Below are 25,138 nucleotides of genomic sequence, written 5' to 3' on the forward strand. Positions count from 1 at the left end.
TGACAATCATTTTGGTTGGTTTATTTCACTTATCGTTGTCAATATAATGGAATTTTTATGAAACTTTCATACAAGTGAGAGGTTTAGTTAGCCTTAAAACCTGGTTTGATCCACCACTTTTTACATAGGAATATGCCTGCACCAAATATGGATTGGGAATATGACAGTTGTTGTCCATTCGTTTGAAGTGTGTGAGCTTTTGATTTTGCCATGTAAGTTAGGACTTTCCGTTTTGAATTTTCATTTGAGTTCAGTATTTGTGTGATTTTAAATTTTGAACTTACAATTTTACATGGTTTTAGATTGAGAGCACATGGCTTGAGAACAAACTAAACTTACTAACGCCAATTTAACCTCGCCTTATGTTGTGGTTTAATATTGATGTCCTCTGTCTGCTCTGTACCGAAATTGACCTATTTCCGAATCTATTATATTAGTTTGATGAAATGTGCTCAATATTACTAGCATTGTAAAGTTTGGTGTTTGGTTATCAGAGTATCATTCCTACACGCATTTTAATGATCTATCATTTATAATGGTTGTACTGAGATATTATAATATGTGATATGTAGAACTTTTTTAAGAAACAATAGTATTCAAACCATAGTCACAGTCACATCCATGTTATGTTAAATGATCATAAATTCAGAAAAAGTGGTTAAAAGACGTGAAGTAACAATTTAAGGGATCGATCCGATGAATGTATGATATTGCACTACTTTCTGTTTCACTGAGAGGAACCTCAAACTATAAAAAGCTAATGTCGAGAAAACCAAAACTTGATAATAAACTTCGGATACTCATCTTCAAGATGTAAACATATCATAAAGATATAATGCCGTTTAGATGTAATAAAGATTGTATTTGGATTCAAAAAATGATATAAAACTTATTGACCGCCAAGAACATAAAAATTATCAATGATAGAAATAAAGATATTTGGAGTGCAGTGCTTTTTACCTGTAATAATATTTACTCTTATAATAAAGAATTTGTTTTTCTCTAGAAAAAAAAACACAGACAAGATATCTGTATTTATCCATCAAAGTTTCTTACTACAATTCTTTTACTATAAGGGTTGGTACATTTCACATTTTGAAAGTATTTCATTTGGGTGAACACATTCATGACGAATACTTTCATTATACTTACATATTAAGTTAATTTTCCGTCCGGCATCTAGAGATTTATCAGTTGAACAAATATGCCTAGTGGCGTTGCTTAAACCGCTCAGGCAATGCTTTGATTCCTTCATGGTTTTGGATTGCTATTGGTCTTTTTGTTTTGGTCTATAACCTTTTTTTTATATATACAGTTTTTGATTTTTTTTATATATTTTGACCTCAAACATCTTTAAGAGACATTGCTATGTATTGTTGAATTGGGCATCTGGTGCAGATATATCGGTACCGTTCATGTTATTGATGTTCAGATGATATTTCCAAACTTTAGAGCTTAGTTTGTCGTATTGCTAAAGACTGTATCTTGATTCCTAGATGTCTATTTGTGTAGTTTAACTGTATCATTGACGTTAACCTGCATCTCTCTTATTCTTCCGATGTATTGATATAAAACCATTTTGTAGCAAATAGTAACAAATTAAAGAGGAAATGGGGGAATTACTATAAAGTGTTACAAAGTTACACAAATATGTTGTATATATTCGTTTATTATTCATGCTAGACATCACAACGATATGCATATATAAAATTATCTGATTAAATCAGAGACGAGATCGGTAGCATAATATTTTGATTGGAATAGATACCACCTTAATGATAAACATTCGTCGGACAATCTTTAATGTGATCGATCTAGTTGATGTTTAAGCAGTTTATCTATTGGAGCTAGAAAGAGTAAATTTAAGATAATGTTTAGGAATATATCTTATTTCTTTGGTAAGTTTTTAGCATAATTATTATTTATTGAAAACAATATGTATTCAAATGAACAGAAAATTAATTGTTCTTTATTATATTTGAACAGCCTCTTCTCGTTGTATTTGTTAAGTGTTTTAATTTCCATTTATTTGTTAGTTAGCTTGATCTGTTGGTAATTGGGTATTGGTAATTGGGTATGTAATTAATTCGTATTATATCAATAAGAGTCAGATAACTATTCATTCTTTATATCGATTCATAACGTTTCAACACCGGTATATTACTGTTGTATTTATTTTGAGCAAGGTAACCGTGCGTGCACGCTGAATCGAGGTAACAGTTCAGACAGGTCTGACTACCCTCATCAACCTGACTGGTGTTTTTAATTGGAAATTGTATTTTTAGGAGCAATATACAAATTTTAAAGTATGTAATAAATATCTGTGTATTATATTGCACTAATTTCCTTCGATCATTCTTATGATTAATAACACAGCAGGTCTTTTAGTTATAAATTGACGATTATTGACATTTTGATCAAATGTTAGCAAAATCTTAAATTGATGACATGTACAAAAATATGGTACATGTTATAATTTGTACAATGCTAAAATACAAGTTATAACATGTACGAAAGTACCTCGTACATGTTATAACATGTACATGTACAAAGTATTGTTTAAAAATGGTTTAACCTGTACAAAATTTGCTGAAAATAATAAAAAGTAAAATATACATGCAAGATTGAAATTTATTAAATAATAAAGACCAATAATGAAAATCAAAAGAAGAAAATTGACAAATGGCTACTAAAATTTCACCCTGAAAAATGTAAATACATGAAAATATGTAAGAAAACAAATAACACTGACCACTCAACAAATCACAGTCTACTTAATCATACAATAGCAAAGGTTAAAGAGCGAAAAGGTAAATAAGGCCAACTCCATGTTTGGAGTTCTCAAAAGAACTTTTAAATACTTGGGTACTAAGACATTCATATATACCATTATATAAAACCATGTTAAGAACTCATTTGGACTATGCTAGTTCAGTATGGTCTCCCTCCATACAAAAAAAAACGATATTGATAAAGAAGGAGTCCAAAGAACGGTACCAAAACAACTACCAGGTCTGAAAGACACGAGTTATCCAGAGAGACAAAAAAAACTAGGCTTACCTACACTTTCATATAGGAGAATACAAGGGGATGTGATTGAAACCTTCAAAACATTGTGTATGATACGTGTACTATGATCTACAGTTCTGTTAGGCGAGTTATATTTATATTTAATTTCTAATTACATTATTTAAACTTGTTACTTTTATTATATGTATATGCGCTCCTTTTCAAGAAATAGTGTTATAAGTCTTGAAAAGGACGACATAAACATATATTAATAAAACTAGCAAGTTGACATACAGTTGGAAAACAAGTTGCCGTACTGAAAATATGTGAACAGTAGCACGGTGGGACGCAGGACGATTGGCCTCGAATATTCTGGTAAAAAGTGCACCGTTTTGGAGTATAACACAAACACAGAATTTTGTATTTATTTTCTACTTGTTGGTTGAAAAAGTAAAGCTTTATATATCAGAAAATCATTTCAGAGGCAATACCCTCACCGAACCGCTAGAAATGAACTAAATTAAAGGTATTCTATACTAGTTTATTTATATTTTCCTTTCTCTCCGCTTTGTTAGTACCAAATTCCCGGTGACGATGATACACAGTGGTCATGCTGAAACTTGCTTCATTAGCCATGTTAACATCACTTAAATTAATTCAAGTACCACTGTTTCTGTTTCTAACCAAACGGTTTGTTCATTCTTGTCGACTGCATGACCATTCAATTCAACATCAGTTTCAGTGTTTGTGTCAGTAATAATACCAGTCTCTAACATTGTTTTGTCAGTTTCAAATTCAGTGTCGGCTTAAGTTCTCAGACTGTCTCGGTAAAAGGATCTTCACTATCTGTATTATTGAATACAGAACTTGCTTCAAAGTCTTCTTCTGTTTGAATACCAGGTGAGAGTATACCGCATATTGACGGTTTATTGACTAAATGTTTTTTTCAAAAGCCTTTTTTTTTTAAAGTATAAGATTTAAGAGTATTTATCAAAACTATTTAAATTGTTGTTAACTGTATCAAAAAGGTATCAAACTAACATAATAAATAGACAATAACAAAAAAAAATGATAAAAATATTATGAAGGTTAATGTTATAATAGTAACATATTTTTTATTTTCAAATTTTGTACCAGTTAAAACCATTTTTAAGCAATAGTTTGTACATGTTATAACATGTTTTTTTTGCATTGTACAAATTATAACATGTTTTTTTGCATTGTACAAATTATAACATGTACAATATTTTTGTACATGTTATAACCTGTGCAAAATCGCAATTTGTACACGACATATATATTGCAAAATTTAAAAAAAAAATCCATAGAGCAAATAATATAGATAGGTAGACGATTAATTTTAATAGAGTTTTATATATTTATGATAATATACATTTATAATAAGTCATTGTAGATACTACATACCAATACACAAAGTATTTTTATTGGAAGTTTGTTGACACTATCGCACTTTGGATTATACTTTTGTCTAGCATAACATTTAACATTTTAACGCAATTAACCATTTCACCTTAACGTAAGCAATCGTACTGTAGATTGAAAAAGCGTTTATTGTGACTCGGCCTTTAATTAGCACGCATTTTAACGCAAGTTTTAACAATGAGCGTGTGTTTTTCATCTAAGAAACGAGCGCTACAGGTACAGGCATTTTCTTATGTAGAAAATTAGAGAGATAACGTACGTGAAAATGTTAGTGATCAAAGCGCTAGTCTCGTATTACTAAAATGTCATCATGTATGTGATATTTGTTGGTAGATATTAGGAATTTGGCCAACTCTAATATGTTTCAGATTGTGAATTTATCAACACGCTGATAACCAGCTTTTACACTTTTTACAGTTAGAGCATTTATATTTTTCTTTTTTATTATGATATTGAAATGTAGTTTATCATGACACATTTTTGATCTGGTGCAAGTTTTTATTTGATAAACAAAAACGTCATTTTATAATCATTATGGTTCAGTGGTTCGACAAACAGTAAATCGAGATCTTGAGTAAAACTTTAATGTGAAAAAAATCAAAGAGGAAACATGCTTTTATTAATAAAATTTATTTCTAACTATCAATGTTAACATTCAGTTTTGTATCTTCCACGATTTGAGAGTGTCGACATTATATGACTCTCCCTACATTCGATATCTCACAAAACATTTTTAATCCCGCCGCATTTTTGCGCTTGTCCCAAGTCAGGATCTCGGAGCCTCTTGCCTTTGTTAGTCTTGTAAGTTTTTAAATTCTAGTTCATTTATATGTAGATGTGGTCTGAGCGCCAATGTGACAACTCTTCATTTAAGGGAGTTCGCTCCTCAGTTTCAAAATAATTAGCTTTTCAAAACACTAATATATATTGATAAGAGATTGATTAACTCAAAAGAGCAAAAAAAATATATATACAGGTCAATGTGCTTGTTTTTGAGATATAAGCCTTTGAAATCTTGACGGGAAAATGTTTCCTCTTGATTTCCTAGCTTTATCATTGACAAGTTTAAGTTCTCAAATACTACTGAAAAAAAATTAAAATTTTATAAGACTTTTACTGATGGCTTATCATTATACATGTAAAAGATTTATAAAAAGAAAAATTGGGGTTAATGGGCAAATTTTTAAAGGTATTCAAACGGATAAAACCAGATGATTCCGAAAATCTGACAAAAATTCTAAAACATGACAAGCGAAAATTCTTAAGTCACAGTTAGTAAAAGTAAACCATCAAAGGTCAAAGTACGGTCTACAACACGAAGCATTGGGTCACATCGAACAGCAAGATATAAAGGGCCCCCCAAAAAACTAGTGTAAAACCTTCAAACGGAAAAAAAAACCATCGGGACAATTTACATAAAAAACGAAAAACATTTTAACAAACGACAACATCTGAACATCAGGTTCCTGGCTTTTGACAGGTGCAAACAAATACAGTGGGTTTGAACGTCGTTTAAATAGGTACCAACCTTCACCCTTACCTGAAAAAAATGTACACATCATTTTTAAATGATACATGTAGCTGAAGCCCATCTTTGGACGCAGGATTTTCAATCTTCAAGACCCAGAAGTAGACTTTGGCTCTTATCTGCTCTTTTAATTTGTTGAGTTGTTGTCTCTTTGACATACTAGTTTTTCCCATTTCTACTCTCAATTGAATGTTATTTTACAGTGTTGTTGTCATATGTTATCCTTGTATTTATATTTTATTTAATTTGTACTTTTATCGAATAGGTTTGTGCTGTAATAACAACTGTAAACACTATTTTCATCAGCGTCTTTGTCATTATAATATAAACTTTAACATTTTGTTGCTGGCGTCTTATATTTTTTAGTGACATTAAGTATTAACTATGTGTACAACACAACGTGTTTGTTATATGACAATGTATGTTTGTTTCAGTTGGTAAGTCAATGATCTGTATCTCAATTATTGTCATATTTACCAAAGACATATCCGTTTATATTGCTCATCCAATTGTTCAATATACAACTATAGACGGATGTCATACTAGTATCAGCTAGCTATAAACCAGGATTAGCCAAATCATTTTCTCATTTTAATCGTTTCGTTGATTGATAACGTTTGATTTTGACCGTGTGTATGGACTTCCTCTTTTTAAATTTGTCATAGAGTTTGGTATGTTGTGTGTTATGTTTTTTTGTTAGTTTGGAATAAACATTAAAATGATTAAAATTTTTAACTATTTAGATTTTTAACAACACGATATCTGTTGTAGCGATTGTACTACTAGTCATGTAGATGATAACAACCATTTACATGTTTAAAATATGCTTGCATGTTGACGTGTTACTCGAACAGGTGCACGTAGTTTGGAATGAACACTATTCGAACGGATGCTCTCCGTTTTCCGTACAAACCTACTAGATGGATGCTCACAATTTACCACTGACATCTACACGAACGGATACACACAGTATACCACCGAAACCCACTCGTACGGATGCACATAGTAAACAATCGATACCTACTCATGCGGGGCCATGTATTCCGTTTACGACTGAAATCTACTCAAACAGGTGCACTCAGTTTACCATTGAAACCTACTGGACGGAATGCAAACAATTAACCACTGAAACCTTCTCCAAGGAAGGCGCACAGTTGACTACTGAACATACTCAAACAGATGCACTCAGTTTACTATTGGAACCTTATCGAACGGAAACACCCAATTTACAATTGCAACTTACTCGAACGGATTAACACAACTTCACCTGAAATCAACTAACAAGGCATAATATCCTTTCTACTGACTAGGTGTTACTTGGTTTTACGAGTAAACCAAATATTCGAAGAAAAAAAGATCGACAACATTAACACCAATGTATGTTGTGAATTAATTACTTGCGACTATCTATGTACCACGATCTCTACCTGGTAGCATATTATAGGCCGTCTGACGGTTTGAACTAGCACTTTGGCAGATATCAATGCTCTACAATAGCTACAAAACGCCCCCCTCATATACCCTTTTTCTTCTCTACATGAATATTTCGAAATACGCATCTGGTGCAATAAAATCGTACTTGTTATTGATATGAACAATGTGGGTCAAAATAATTACTTCTACAGAAGACAGGTTAATAAAGTTGTAAAAAGGGAACAAAAACGTCTCCGTTTAATTATTAAACTCAACTAGTGTTGATATACTCTGTTGCAAAGGTTCACTATATTAAATATATGATAGCTAAACAAACGCTTTGATAAAAACAACACATCCATTTACAATAATATTATTTGACAGTTGAATTCTCATATTATTGTATATCTAAGGTCGTATATAACTTTACGAATAATTCAGATAGAAAATGGCAAATTCACAAGATAATACTCCCATTATTCTCAATAATGCAAGAATTTGTCTTTGAAATGAAGTTAAGTTTTGGAGATAAATAAGATATTGTATATTTATTTAATTCGTTCCATTTATGGATTCTTTTCTCCCTCTGTGATACTATATACTTGTTCCTTACAATGCATGTGGTCCCATGAGATTTTAATGATATTAATTTAGCAAATGTCAATATTAAATGATTAAAATGAAACGATGGCTGAACTCTCACGACGGACCTGTTTAGTATGTACTGTTATCCCAATGGAAATATCTACAAGGTAACAGTATCAACTTGTATTGGTTGTGTGTTATTAATTGAAATACAGGATACAGGACGTATTCCGTTGCATTAGGTTATAATTGTAATTACACTTGGACAAAGAGATACCCAAATCATTCAGTTTTTCATCCCTTGGTGACTCTCGCATTAAGGTGAGGGAAAACATTATGTTTGTGCAGTCGTCAGTTAATTTTCAATCTTCTTTTGTTGTTCATCCCATTGGCATTCTCATAACGTTATTTTCTTGCATTTACTTATTTCCAGTAAATTTATGTTTAGCCAACATATTTAATTTTAATTTTGATTTGACAGTTGTAAAGTTTTAAAGTATGAAAGATATTATACCTATCGTATGGAACTTTGTATAATTTTCTAGTAGTCTAGTTTTGTGTCAGGGCTGTTGTTTAGACTTCAAGATGAGTTGTTGACTTGCAAATTCTAAAAATCCCTCGAAAGTCTGGATTAGATGTCTTTCCAAGCTCCATTGTAGATTCGGGTAACTTTCCAATGTATTGTCAACATGTTCAAGTGGTTTGATATTGATGGTAATCTGATCTTGTAAAGAGGTGTTTATGAATATAAGTTTTGACGTTGTAAAGAATGACTATTTGATTTGTCCGACTGGTAAAAGCTCACAATAAACAGAGATGTACAAAAATGAAAATATTTTTTTGCCGGCGGCCCAAAATATATCCGTTTGCAGCAGATTATAACGAATAATCAATCTGCAAAAAGAAACTACTCCTGTTCTTCTCTCCAGAATGTAATATGTTCATCCCCTTTGTCTATTTTCGATGCATCTATCAGTGGCGTATCCAGAAATTTTCATAAGAGGGGGCCCACTGACTGACATAAGGGGGGCCCGCTCCTGTCACGCTTTAGTGATTCCCTATATAAGCAACCAAATTTTTCCCCAAAAAGGGGGGCCCAGCCCCCCCCCCCCCCCCACCCCTAAAACCGCCTCTGTCTATGTTCAAAGGTTTTATTTGCATCCGTGTTTAGTTGTTGATACTATAGGAACGTCTTAATTAACCTTGAATTTGACTCAAATAGAGGAACAATTTGAAAACAAGAACCTACGTAAAAAGTAATTTGTTTACAAAGCAAAAACAAAACCAAATTATCGGTTAATTACGTACTATGTCTTAAATTAACTGAAGGATGTTGGCAATACTTCTGTGCACTCGTTTGTCTCCACTTAACTTTATCATCGATAAATAAAACCTTTGTTAAAAATACTTGCCCAGTGGGCATTTAGTGACTTAGTTGGGAATTTAGAATACATTATCATACATCAAAAATACAAAGATGTCCAAGATCTAGAATCAGATACAGAAATAAATTGATTAAATTAGAATAAATATACTTAAAATTTAGATCTACATTGTAAAACACTGCAATATTATTGACTGCTGTGCAATAATGAATACTTATTGACTGAGTATGAGTGGAATAGTAAGTTTATTGTCCCGAGGAGCAACTATTGTCATGAGGCGTAGCCGAGGGCAATAGTTGTATCCGAGTTATAATTCCTCCTGGTGTGCCTTAATTTCCTCTTGTGACACTTTCGACTAATTGTAAAGTACATGAAAAATAGATATACCGAGTCTCAATTCGTTTGAATAAATGCGCTACCCTGTTTTGTTTCTCTCTTGGTTTTTATATTCCAATTGTTCATCAAGTTTGGATGTTGATACATTCTTGTCGCTCATACTTTTTTTTTCTTTTTTAACCTATATATGTGAATCAAAATCGATTTTTTCTTCTCATACAAAGTAGGCTGATTATTAATGTCTCAACGGTAGAACTATCTTACTATTAATATAGCTTATTTTGCGGTATATGTTCTGTTCATTGTTGAAGTCGGTAACAGTGACATGCAGTTACTTACTTCCGCATATTCTGGATTCTGAGAGGTGACTCATTTAATTTGCACTAGTATATAATCTCTTTTTTTATATTCAATAAGTGTTGACAGTTATTTCTGTGTGAATAAGAAAAAACGTTCCAGATTAAAATATAGATATGGTATCGACTGCAGTGAGCACAAAAAAGACAAAAGAGCATAAACAAACCAGTCAAAATAAACACACAGCAGGTCATGCATTTCAATATTGTGGAAAATAGCTGTATCCAGTATGCTAATTCAATACAAGTGAAATAATGCAATTTCTAAGACATAACAGATCTTTTTATAAATTTAATTCAAATTAACATTTAATTATGCTGATGACAACACTGTATCATACAGTGATCATAATTTACATAAAGTTGTTGAAAGTTTAGAAACTGATAGTTTAAATCTAATAATAAACTGGGTTTCTATAAATTTAATGAAGGCTAATCCTGACAACTTCCAGGCTATAGCCATTGGGAAAAAACAAATAAACATAAGACCAGTAGACAAACGCAGACTGTAACAAATGAGATTTTCGAAAAATGTAAGCTTACCATAGCAAGTTAATATAATGGCATTTCTTTCAGCTTTTATTGGTTCTTTGTAAGATAATGGCAGATTTTTTAAGTTTCTGTAAAATTTTTGGACGTCAACTTTTTTTAAACAGGCTAGGCAGATTAACAGCATACTACTAATTCATTCTTTCGAATTTTAACTATTGTCCATCAATGTGGCACTACTGTAGTGAAAAAAAAAAATCTTTTAAAATGGAAAAAATTCAAGAAAGAGCTCTAAGATTCATTTATGAAGATAATGATATTCCTTACGAAAAACTGCTAGAAAAATCTAAATTACCATCTTTAAAAATAAGAAGAATAAAAACAATTGCAATAGAAACATTTAAAATAATTCACAAAAACAGTCCGAGCTACCTTCATGATTTGATTGATATAAAAATTAACAAGTATGATTTAAGATCACAGGAAACAGCAGTACTCCCAAGAGTTCGAACTACTAAGTATGGCTTAAGATCGTTTCGCTATAATGCTGCACAAATCTTGAATGAGCTACCGAACCATTGTCAAATGGTAACATCTTTTGACCAATTAAAAAAATTGGTACAAACATTGGATCCAAGTAACAGCTCATGCCAGTGCAGTGCATGCATATAGTGTTTATGCCTGTTTTATTTTACTTTTATTTTTTGTGTGAGTATATGATTTGTGCAATCGTATTATTAACTTGTGGTATGTTTTAAGTGTACTATATGCTTTTAACTTATATATGTCATTTATGGTATCTTACTATGCATTATATAGTTAAAATTGTGTTGTTTTCATGACTTTTGTATGTGTGTATTGTATTGTGTGTGTGTATTGTATTGTGTGTGTGTATTGTATTTTGTGATTAAGTAGATTTGAAAATCTCACTAGAGCTTGTGTTTATGTAGTTTATTGAATATCGACTCTAATAAAACTTTGAATCTTGAATTCATTCATGTCTTGAAACAATATCCATACATAATTTATTTTCGTTCAAAATAAGAGGTTGATATCGAATTGTTATGGTTAAAATAGTTAATCAGCTTTTTTATTATGGTAAAACATCAAGGAAAATAAAATGCCTCATCATTCCATAATGATGTATTAATGCATTGCATTGTATTTCCATAATATGCTTTTATTTTTACGGTAGTTGCTTGCTTGCAGTCGATATAAGTCTGGTTATTAGATGTATTATATAATTTGATAGAAATCAGAAATAGTTTCATTTAAAATTCAATTGCATAAAATCAAGTCGTTTTATTTGTGATATTGTGTCATTGAAGTATACCGCTTGTCAAATATACAATTTTCTATATATCTACATGTAAGCGAAATAAATAAAGATATGTAGTAAAAAATATAATGTTCAGTAGAGAACAAATTCCCTCACATTCTGTATCAGGTTTTTAAACAGTTGACTTTTAAACAGAAAAAATAAAAAGTTAAATAACAAAAATACCGAACTCCGAGGAAAAGTCAAAACGGAAAGTTCCAAATCACATATTTCAAAATCAAAAGCTAAAACACATCAAAAGAATGGATAACAACTGTCATATTCCTGACTTGCATTAGTCATTGAGAAAGGGGAAATGACCAAATACGTAAACTTATAGAAAAAAATAAGAAGCTGCAGAATAATTGCCAATGAGACAACTATCCACCAAAGTTCAAATGAAGAGGATGCAGTTTTTACAACTGTTTCTGTGGGCTTTAAAATTTAATTGAAGGTGCAAAAAGTTAGCGTCAAATATATACCTGTTTTCCTTAAACTATTGTATGGAGTTTTGACAAATTTAAAACTTTTTAACAGATATTCACAAAACAGTCGATTGTGGTAGGTGCAAACAAATGTGAATTTTCTTGGGCATAAATATAAATTCCGCCGATTAAAATTCCACAGAAACATATAAGATTGATTTTTTTTAAAGCATAGTTACGACGTAATTTGACTTTTTTATGTTCTCTTTTGTAAAATTTTCACAACAGAAAGTATCACTTTAGTGGTTAAGTGCATCATATGTTATGTTATCTAAACGCAATGTTTTTTGAAAAACAGATACGTGAAGCGGCGGACGGAATATCCTTTGTCGCATTCAAGGTGTAAATTAATAAAAAAAAGAAAATGCCTTTTTACAATTGTTTAATGTGCGATATAACATCTAAAATGTGTAAATATTTCCGTTCTGAATTTTCCTCGATCGTTCGGTATTTGTGTTATTTTACTTTTTAATTTTGAACATATCATTGACATGAAGAAAGGTATAACCCTTTTTTTAAAAGTTATTTTGAATTTTGCATAAAGACACCCCAAATTATTATAATTCACGTTAAAATGTAAGATTTTGATTGGCTAATAAGGTGGAAATAAATTACTCTACTATAATGGCTCAGGAAAGGACAAATAGATTTCACAAGTGCAACAGTATGTAACGATATTTCTCCTCTCGAGACAGTTGAATTTTAATATTTAAAGCTCGAGGCTTGTCTAATGATTTGTATCTTTCCTTTTTAAAGATTTTCAGAAAGTTGACTGTGTTCTTTTTAAGCGACGTCATCAGGCATGTATATGATCGCCCTTTTTTTATGACGTCACAATAGAAAAATTTAGAAGAAACCGAAAAATGTTGACATCATAATCAAATTACGACTTATCATTTTCCGAAAACAGATATTTTACTAGTGAGGAGACATATTTTTCTGACACCGCTCATGAAATGTGAATGAAGCACAAAAAAAACATAAACGGTAATGTATCTGCACCAGATGTGCATTTCGACAATCAATGTCTCTTCAGTGATGCTCGAAACCCAAATATTTGTCAACTTGTCATCTTGTCAAAATGTCAACTTTGGCATTGTTTCAGTTTACAATGATTTCTTGGGGTAACACTATGCCCTTCTCCCATCTACGTGTTATTTAGATAATGTTGTGAGTAAATATCTACTTTATTATCCTGTCATACAAGGGAGGTAACGAATCTTAACTAATAGTTGAAAGCTCAAGGTTTTTTTCTTAAATCATTTCTTTGAATAATTGACGAATAACCTACAATGAAAATTACCAATTAACGAGTACAAATGAACTCCTTATGGCCAGACGCCACTGTTGCTTCTCCGTCAATCTCGTTAATCAAGCCATGCCGAGAGACTATCACAATACTGTTTATTTATCACTTTACAATTCCAGATAATTACAATAGCTTACATAAATAACAACATAATAAAATTAGCTGTTAGGCTGTATGCAATGGCACAAAATTGATCATTAGTTATGAGCTCTGTAGTATTTCATCTTCATAATTCATAATTCTTAAGGAAATTGTAGAAAATCACTGGTCTGACAAATAAGAAAGTTGTTATTTTCATATTTGTCCTTCAAGCACTTTCTAGTGCTGCTACGTCATGAAGATTATTCTGTATTGAATCTTCAAATGAAGTGCGATGATTTATCTACAAATAAATATCCCATCATACTGCATTATTGGGGAGAAGTATATTCCTAGTTGTTGGCCAATTCAAACCATCCTCGATTTTCAGTTTAACAACACCTCATTTGCTAATTCAAAAAAGATAACAAATGGGCAATCAAAACCCCATTAGTCGGAGAACAAAAACTCCCGTAGCGTACTTAATATTCATGAACATCACTTTTTTCTCCTTATTTTTCAAAGTTGGTCTTTTAAAGGCTTAATTAATTTTGCAATTTTTTTTTTCTGGTTCCTTTTAGAAATAACTCATCATAAATATCCCTGCATTATATCAAGATAAACATTTTGTATATCAGACGCCCGTTTCTTCTACAAATGATTATGCAGCCCCTTATATATAAAAAAAGATGTGGTATGATTGCCAATGAGACAACTATCCACAAAAGACCAAAACGACACAGACATTAACAACTATAGTTCACCGTACGGCCTTCAACAATGAGCAAAGTCCATACCGCATAGTCAGCTATAAAAGGCCCCGATAAGACAATGTAAAACAATTCCAACGAGAAAACCTACTGCCTTATTTATGTAAAAAAATGAACGAAAAACAAATATGTAACACATAAACAAACGACAACCACTGAATATACAGGCTCCTGACTTGGGACAGGCACATGCATAAATAATGTGGCGGGGTTAAACATGTTAGCGGGATCCCAACCTTACCCTAACCTGGGACAGTGGTATAACAGTACAACATAAGAACGAACTATAAAAATCAGTTGAAAAAGGCTTAATTCATCAGATGGACAAAAATATAAGTGGATTTATTTTACTTATTGTTAACATTATGATTAACTCATTCGAGACACGTATCAATATAGCTGCAAAAGGGTCTATTCTAAAAATGTGTACACTAATCATGTTAAATCAATTATCAGGGCTTTATTTATGAATTTCCTTATCTTTTTTCCCTGTTTTATTTAAGGACAATGTTGATGGCATCGATATGAACAAATGCATTAAATTGCAAAATAATCAGTCATCTATTAATCAAGTGATCTTATAAAATGATTAAGAATAGAAAAATAAAAACAAAATCCCTTAAGTGAATAAGAAATTACTGTTTTGTGGCTTGCTGAGATGTTATACGAAAGAAAGAACATAGTTTTACGTGTATACATTTTAGCATTGCCTTCAAACGGAACACTCCCACAGTCGAGAGAATAATAAAACTGACGCAAAGAATATCACAGGATAATACAGAAAGTAAACTACAATTACAGTTACATTAGACATTATAATCTTATTTACTAGACGGAAAAAGGTTTAATTTTAAGCACTAATTTCAATTTACAGATACTACGCATAGACATTAAGTGTTGTGTGACAAAATGATACGGTTAGCTGCAACATCTTCAATAAAAATTGTTTTGTTTTTATGGACATTAACGTTTGATTTTAACGTTTTAAGTTAATAAACTATTAACAAGATACAATTCTGATATAAATTTAACGTATACGTGTATATTCAATTCAAGAATCAAGTTTATGTGATTAACAATATCTCTTAGAATCAATAGATACAAAACGAAGCGATAACATATTTCTTGTGTATTCTGTGTGAGAGTAGTCGGCGATGCGTCCATACGTCAATCCAAAACAGGAATACAGTTTTTTAGCGGATGATCACAAAAGGCATGATGTCATATAGACACATATTTTAATCTTGTTTGGTTCACTATTTTCTCATTTTTTGGAAGGGGTAACGGAGTATTTTCATTATTTCTTTTAATTTTTGTGATTGTCCATTTTTGAATTTGGTATTTATGTTTGTTTGTTTTGTGGGGTGTTGGATAATGTGTTAAAATAGTTCTTTTTAATCCCCCAGTTTTACTGTATGATAAAAAGTAGCTATCGTTTTACTTATAAATATAGATTATCACATGGGTGTCACTGCACAATCGGATTTATTTAATCGAGATATAATTAAATTATCGAATTTAGAAGTCCGAGCCTCGGTGAGTCAACTAGGTAGTCTAATAGCCACAAGGCTACTGGGAAACTTATGCATGCACCCACATGTCAACTCGGAAACATATTCTCACAACGAGGAACCACTAGTACATGACCTTTAAGGGAAATAAGGATTAAAGTTGCGCTTATGATTTGGTATGAATACGAATGAAAGAGATTCGTGTAAAGCTTTTTGCGACAGCAGTTTGACGGCACAAAAATAAAAGAAAATCTTAAAGTGTTTAATACATAGTGACACAGAATAAATAGTTCATTGCATGAACAAATACTTTGAAACTTAAAATGTTTTTCTGATAAAATGAAACGGAATAAGTAAAAATGATATCTTAGACTTTTATATGGTATGTTTAGTTTAATTAGGTCATATAAAAATAAATAGTCGATTAATTAATATTTAAGAAAAAGAATCAAAGACAGCAAAACTATAAATGAACAAAATCATTACGTGTTTCATTAAAGAAGACATTCATGATATCAAATCAAAGAGTATAGGATGCATAATTAATACAAAGGAGGATCGTGTAGAGCATTTCATTTTCTCAATAGCTATCCAGTACACAGATTATCTAATGAAACTGTCATATTATACTTAACAGGCTGTAATGAGAGACATTGTACACGATAGAACATAACACTATCATCATTTATATCATTGTACTGAACATTTATATAAATATATCCAATATAATCTGGAATAGACTTATATCATTGGAACTTAACGCCTACCGTAGCATGATATCTACCTACTGATCACGTATTGTATATACTAATGCAGTATAAGACAAAAGTTAAATTATTTAGTTTATTCATGTATGTTGAATTTCACATATTTCAAATAGGACATGGACAGAAACTCTTCTTTAATTAAAATGTTTGCAATGTTATGCAGACGGCAAAACGTATCATGTAAGTAATCTTATACTTATATTCTTAGTTAAAATAAAGCTTTGTTGAAACACTATGTGACACTTAAGATGCTGTCCTTGTTCTTTTCGTTTGATTTATTTAGTTGCTGTTTTTAAGATGTATAACCGTATGTTGTTTTATTAATTCATTTATACGGTTTTCAGGGATTTCCTTAAACAATTATAATGATTAAATGACTTGTCATAAGGATATTCATGTGTAATTTTTAAATTGTATTTTAGATATTCTATTTTTATTACTCGTTTGTCTCACGAAAATTTGCAACTGTGTCGTATTTCTTTTTGTATAAAACTGATAAGATAAGCCTTTTTCAACTAATTATAATAGTTCGTTCTTATATTGTACTGTTACACTACTGTCCCAGGTCAGGGGAAAGGTTGGGATTCCGTGTTAACATGTTTAAAATCGCCACATTATGTATGGATGTGCCTGTCCCAAGTTTGTGTTATGCGGGAAAGAAGGAGAAAGGTCTGACTAAGGCAGTTGGCTCCCCTTTTCTGTTTAAGGGTTTAAAGCGTTGTTGTCACTCTGCTTTACATGTCTGTGTTCTCTATATTAACTACGACAATTTGGGGGACTGTCGTTCACGTTCTTTCGAGGCTTCCTGGTGAATAAAACAAAGATGTCTACATATGTTTCAACCATACGCGTAAATTAATTAAATACAATAATATGAAATAACAGAGATTCTTAAAATGAAATTGAATTAACAATTATCAAAATACTTTATCAATTTATTAAAATAGTTTATCATGACGTTTATGGTAACTTTAATAAAGAAAGATTTCTGTTATAAAATTGTTACATTAAAACTTTGCTAAGGTTACGTTTATCATTTCATTAAACAAAATTTATAAGATTACGAACCTGGTGAATAAAACAAAGATGTCTATATATGTTTATTTCGAGTCCAACCTTACGAGTAAATTAGTGTTTGGTTCCTTAGGGTTTCCTATTTTAAACCCTAAGAACACATGCTGGTTGGACTTGTTTTATTCACCAATCAAAATGACTTTTAGAATACTTATTTTTATAAGGACAGTTTCTATTGGTTAAATCTCTTTTTCCTAATTCACATTTTTACATAATTTCGGGTTACTTTTTAAAATTACTTAATACTTTGATCATTATTTAGTTAGACAGAATTCTAGGTGAACAATAGGAAAGAATTAGATATATTTGCTAAAGGAAATACTTCTAAGAGTTTAAGCTGTCAAACCTAAGTGTCAAATAGAAAGAATTTCACATCTAATACTTATTTATCAAAAGTTACATAACATTATAGTCTTTCTAATTATATCTTTTTATACAAAAATTATTTATTTTCTACAATTACTTGTAAGATTCACTTAGTTTTATACGAAATATTAAAATTTATTTCTTTAAATATTTTACCTTATTTTACCTTCTGATCATTATATATTTGGAGCCTGTAATTCAGTGGTTGTCGTTTGTTGATATGTTACATCTTTGTTTTGTTTTTTCACTCATTTTTTTGTGTACATATATTAGGCCGTTAGTTTTCTCGTTTGAATTGTTTTACGTTTGTCATTTCGGGGCCTTTTATAGCTGACTATATGGGTTTTGTTCATTGTTGTAGGCCGTACGGTGGCCTATAAATGTAAATGTTTGTGTCATTTGGAGAATTGTCTCATTGGCAATCATACCACATCTTCTTTGTTTATATAAAGAAGCAAAACAAGAAACTATTTATATATTTCTGAAGAACTCTCAATAAACTCAAAAAGCAAGTTATTCATGCAAATATTAAGACGTATTGGGTATAAAGGAGCAATCAGGTAATCCCACATACAAAGACATATCATTTGACAAGGATAAGATTTTAGCAAATCATAAGTCGTTCATGGCTTCAATAAACATTACATTGAACACCAAATCGGAGGACTTACCTTGTTTGTATTGGATACCAAAGCTTCATAAAATTCCGTACAAACAACGGTATATTGCTGGCTCATCTTCATGTTCCACTAAAGAATTGTCCATTAGATTGACTAAAATTCTGTCCGCAGTGAAAGAGGGTCTTCAGAAATACTGTGAAACTGTTTACTCGCGTAGTGGTATTAACCATATGTGGATTCTAAAAAATTCTCAAAAGAACTTCTAGACAATTTTAAATCTCGGTCTTTTTCTGAAATCAGTTCTATCAAAACTTTTGATTTTGCAACCCTGTATACCACCATTCCACATGTGAAATTGAAAAATCGCCTTAAAGAAATAATCCACAATGCCTTTCAACATAAAAATGGTAGCATACGCTATACATTTATTACTTTGGGATTTCATAAGGCATATTCGTTAATAGTGACAAACAAAAAGGTAAAACATGCTACACAGAAGAACAAGTGGTCAGTATGCTGGAGTTTCTTATCGACAACATATTTGTTGATATTGGAGGTAGACTTTTCCAACAAATTGTCGGCATTCCTATGGGAACAAACTGTGCGCCTCTTCTTGTCGACCTCTTCTTATTTTCTTATGAATCGGAGTTCCTCCAGACACTTGTCAAAAACAAGAGGATCAAAGAAGCCAGATTATTTAATTTCACTTTCGATATATTGATGATGTTCTTTCCATAAACAATCCGAACTTTTCTGATTGGGTTCCATTAATATATCACCCAGAACTAGAGATTAAAGAAACAACAGACACGGCTTCCGCCGTCTCATTTTTATACTTAAATCTCGAAATTGACTTACACGGTCATCTCAGTACCAGAATCTATGACAAACGAGACGATTTTAATTTTGAAATTATAAATTTCCCCCACCTTAGTAGCAATATACCAACTTCACCTGCATATGGGATATATATTTCCCAACTTATTCGATATGCAAGAGCTTGTAGCTCCTACTCAGACTTTGTAAAACGTCATCAGTGTCTGAGTAGAAAGTTGATGAACCTGTGGTATTTCAAAGAACGTCTCGTCCTTTTTCTAAAAAAGTTCATCGGAAGGTACCAAGACCCTGTTGATAAATATTCCGTATCAACTTCACAAATAATACAGGATGGTCTTGATGTATAGATTCTGCGTACTAATGTTGTTTATCATCTTAACAACGTGTTTTATAGTTCTTTCATTTGTCTTTGTTCTATTATTAATATTACTTTTACTGTTGAATGGTTGTATGTGATATCCGTTTAACGTGTCTAGGTACTTATACATCTCGTCAATGTGTTTGTATTGTCTTTCATTTTTTGGTGGGGTGTTTTGTATATGCGACGTTTTGTATTTCTTTGGTTCTTATAACGTGACTCTGTACTTTAAAAGATCCAGTCAGTATGATATTATTCTATTTTATGTCATTATGATATGTTTCTATTATGAATTACAAAATACGTTGAACCATAAACGTCAAAATCATTCAATCGCGTAGTGGAATTAACTATTTGTGGATTCTTATAAATTCTATATATAATTTTTGGACTATTTTTTTTCAATCTCGGTCTATTTCTGAAATTTATTCTTACATACTTTTGATTTTTTAACCCTATATGCTAACATTGCCTATGTTAATTTTAAAGCTGTTTGTATGCACATTGAACGACAAATCTATGTGACGTATACAAATTTCTGACGTCAGACACCCAAATCAATGAATGTGTTTGTAGATAGATGTTTTTGTGTTCTGTTAAATTGTTCCTTTTAAAATTGTTATACGATGATTACTGATGTACCCATATTTTGACTATTTTATTTATTGTGTCTGTTTAGTTAACGCATAATTGTAAATATAACGGAATTTGATGAGACTGTTATCAAAGTGAGAGGGTTAGCGCTATAAAACCAGGTTTAATCCACCATTTCCTACATTTGAAAATGCCTGTACCAAGTCAGAAATATGACAGTTCTTGTCCATTCGTTTTTTATGCGTTTTGTTATTTGATTTTGTCATGTGGTTATGGACCTTTCGAATTGATTTTCCTCTAAGTTCAGTATTTTTGGGATTTTACTTTTTGATATATATATGTAAATTAAACTTGCAGCAATATCTCAGACTAAAAATTAAGATGGGAACTTGCAATTACTTTTATTGGACATTTCATGTATATAAAATATCTTTATAACAAATAGTTAGATTAATATACCATCCATTTTGTACTTCTTATAAAGACAAATTAACCATTATCACAAAGGAAAGGTAATTACAAGAAAACCTAAATAAAGCAACAAACAAGGGTGATCTGGAAACAACTCTGTTTTTAAGAGTTAATACTTAATTGGATTAAATGAAAATACAACCTAATAGTTTTTGAAAAATTAACTTTTTCACAAATGCCACTAGTGGAGTAGGATCTGATTTCATTTGAATAAATTGTTTTAGCATAAGTTCGATGGCGGGTTTTCTCTTTTGAATTTGTTCAAATTTTGTCATGCCGTTCATTATCGGTTTTGTTGCACGGAATGAAATGTTTCTTCGTGCTAATTCGTTCGAATGAGCAATTAGCGATGAATAATTCCTCTTTAGTTTGAAAAAAAAATCAGATTAATGCATTAATTTTTTATGATAACTGTCAAAGATGATACGGTTGAAATATCTATCTGTAAGATATGTACATGGCAACAAAGTAAACATCATGATAGAAATATTTGATACGCAAACATTTATTTCTAAAATACATGGAGAAATCAATTTAAAATCACGTCATATAAATAACGTAAAAAGCATGGGCCACAACATGTTCACTTAACCTTATTACAGTAGATCTTTACTAGCTATATTGTTCAGAGATCACTTTTTTTTTTAGAAACCGAGTTAAAAATATCTATTCAATGTTTAAAACACGACGCAATTCCATTATGGACTAGGATTTTTTCGGCTGGTGCGTTAAACTAAATTAAATGATTTATAATACAATTGGTTGGCGATCGGGTAAGATTAACATTTATTTTTAACCTGATTTGAAAAAAATATGCTTCTAGACTATCTAACCGAGTAATACTTAATTTTCGATGATAATGTTATATAAAAATATCGATATAGTACATTGGTACCCAAAGAAATGTTACATATAAACATCAGTTGAGATAACCGGGTATTAAATGGCAAACGTAAAATATGAAAGAATTTAATATGAATAACAGATTAATTAGAAAGAAATAATACTTATTTTACGGAAAGACCATAAACAATCATTATAATGATGGTTGATCCGGATAAAGAATTTAATATGAATAACAGATTAATTAGAAAAAAAATAATACTTATTATACGGAGAGACCATAAAAACCCTTATAATGATGGTTGATCCGGATCTGTCGCTGTATTTGAAATAGTAGTTGGATCATTAAAAACAAATATTCATCAGATAGATCTAATAATAGAAATGTATGATTTTTTAAAACCAAGCTTTATTTTTACAGGTGGTGATGAATAGAAAATGAACGAAACTGTGGCTTAATTTTCGATGATAATGTTATATAAAAATATCGATATAGTACATTGGTACCCAAAGAAATGTTACATACATCAGTTGAGATAACCGGGTATTAAATGGCAAACATAAAATATGAAAGAATTTAATATGAATTACAGATTAATTAGAAAAAAATAATACTTATTTTACGGAGAGACCATAAACAATCATTATCATGATGGTTGATCCGGATCTGTCGCTGTATTTGAAATAGTAGTTGGATCATTAAAAACAAATATTCATCAGATAGATCTAATAATAGAAATGGATGATTTTTTAAAACCAAGCTTTATTTTTACAGGTGGTGATGAACAGAAAATGAACGAAACTGTGGCTGCTTTTCTTAAACATATACTTCAAAGGCACTTAGAACGAAAACAAAACAGAAGCGTCGTAATAATGGAATCTGCAGATATAGTTGATTATGTTTGTAACATGTATATAGGACCGGCATTGTGCATACTTGGAATATTTGGAAACATATTCAATATATTTGTATTATTTCGTGGGAGGTTACTGGATTCGCCGTACGTTTACCTGAAAGCATTGTCCTTTACAGATATGTTTGCTTTAATCTTATCTTTACCTTACTTGCTTTTTACCAAACATTCGGATAACTTTTCCCCTAATGTTTATAATGCGTTTGTTTTCCTGCCTGTTGTGAATTTACTGACTGCAGCCAGTGTATGGATAACAGTTGGAGTAACTATTGATAGATTCATTTTTGTCAAATTTCCTTTGTTAGCTAGAAGTTATTCAAGTGGATCTAGAGTGAAAAGACGAATATTCACTATTTACACATTCGGTATACTCTTCACTCTTCCAAGGTATTTCTGTTATTCTTTAGTGAACGATTTAGGAGTGTACCGAATGGAATTTACACCCTTTCGAGATTCGGCTTACTACCGTGTCTATGATATTGTATGTATTATTATCTATCATTTTATTCCATTGGTTATTTTTGTTGTGATAAACACCTACCTCATCGTCGCTGTGTACAGGGCCAGATTTTTAAGACAGGAGTTAGGCATCAGAAACAACAGGGAACAAGATTGGCAGGTAGAACAAAGACGATTTACAATTACACTTATCGGGATAATTGTCATATCGATAGTCGCCATTTTTCCATCGACTATCAGTGACTTCTCAAGACTGACAAATTTATCTCTTCATGAGTATAAACTTTTACGTAATATTAGTAATTTGTTACTTCTTTGTAACTTATCGATGAATTTCGTTCTATTTTGTGCATTTAACAAGCGATTTGTACGCGCAATCAAAACTATTTTCAACAAAAGACGTAACAAAACAAGGATTTATATCTCCTTTAAAAGTCGTACTAGATCGTCAAGATCTGACACATGCGTGGTGACCAGACAACATTCCTTTATCAGTGCTTGTAAAATGTGACCTCAAAGTTTTATCGTTACAAAAAAAGTGCTCAATTTTATGTTAAAAACCGTTGTTTCTTATATTTAACGTTACAAAGTTCAATATTGTGTTGTATTTATGTGATTTTTTAACCCACAGGGACTTCTTCTTCAGTCAAAATCAAAGCAAGTTTAATACACATTCTTGTAAAGAAAGGTTTTAGATTCTAATTATGTCAATCCAAAACAACGATGCGAGTACATCGAAATAATTTCCTCTGATAATTGTTATAATTAAAACATTTAAAACAAAAATGCTTGTGTCATGATGTCTTACTGCCAAAATGTATATACTGGTTGATCACATTAAATATCGGATTCGAATTTGTTTATTTTAGATGATAACAAATAACATTTCTAGAATTTATTTAAAGGCAGTCAGATAACAGGCTAACACGGAGAACATAATAATTTCACAGCTTTTAATCTTAAATAAAACAAAAAGCTCTATTTATTTACAACGGAAAAAATCATGATTATGTGAATGAAATATATAGCGTATAGATCAATGAGAGGGCATGCCACCAGTACTATACAAATCAAAACTCTAAAAACAAAAATTGGATCGAAATAAAGAATAGTCAACATTAATTCTCCTGTTTTGGGTCAGAAAAAAATACATGTCAACTTAATTAAAGGTAATATGATACATAAACCTTAGTAGGAACTATTGATTACCAACCGACAGTCGACATATTTTTGCGAAACAAGCTCTGCTATTTTTACATTGCTGGAAAATTCAGTTAATGCTAGACATCGATGGTATACAGCATTGGATGAATATGACAATTTGGACTTCTTTTTTAAAAAGACTAGAAATTAAATTATTCCTTAAAAAAGTAATTGAAAAAAAATCATAATAGAACAATTAAAGGTTTTTAAAATTGCGAAGGGAAATCGGGAATATATCAAAGAGACAACCCGACCAAAGAGCAGATAACAGCCGAAGTCTACCAATGGGTCTTCAACGCAGCAGGAAAGTCACGTCTGCACAATTATTTTCTTATTGGTTTTTGTTTTGGCTCCCAGTCGTATTTTTACGTATGTGCTATTATGCTTTTTGAAAGCATCATTCCGGGGAAAAACCCACATATCTAGTCAAAAGAAACAACTATAAACCTGAATCAGGTGGGAAATCGATTTCTTTACTTCCAATTGGACACACCGATGCACAGGCTTTGTTTTATTAAGGATATGTGGCATGATTGGCAATGAAAATACTATCCAACAGATATATAAAACGGTTTTAAGAAACTATCTATTACCGTAAGCAACCCAAATACAGTATA

The 25,138-nt window shown here is 31.1% G+C and overlaps 1 protein-coding gene across 2 annotated transcripts; it reads left to right on the forward strand.

Moving 5' to 3' along the window:
- The first annotated feature begins 1,651 nt into the window (after positions 1-1,651).
- On the forward strand, positions 1,652-24,065 carry LOC139490252 (probable G-protein coupled receptor B0563.6). Of its 2 annotated transcripts, none has more exons than XM_071277105.1 (2): positions 1,652-1,898; positions 22,721-24,065. In XM_071277105.1, exons 1-2 carry the CDS (start codon positions 1,871-1,873, stop codon positions 23,827-23,829), a joined length of 1,137 nt encoding a protein of 378 aa, XP_071133206.1. In that variant the 5' UTR covers positions 1,652-1,870; the 3' UTR covers positions 23,830-24,065. The 2 variants fall into 2 exon arrangements, with proteins under 2 accessions (XP_071133206.1, XP_071133205.1); XM_071277104.1 differs by lacking the exon at positions 1,652-1,898 and adding an exon at positions 16,726-16,962.
- Positions 24,066-25,138: the final 1,073 nt, after the last annotated feature.

The sequence above is a fragment of the Mytilus edulis genome, chromosome 9, assembly GCF_963676685.1.
Source record: "Mytilus edulis chromosome 9, xbMytEdul2.2, whole genome shotgun sequence".
Taxonomy (NCBI): Eukaryota; Metazoa; Mollusca; class Bivalvia; order Mytilida; family Mytilidae; genus Mytilus; species Mytilus edulis.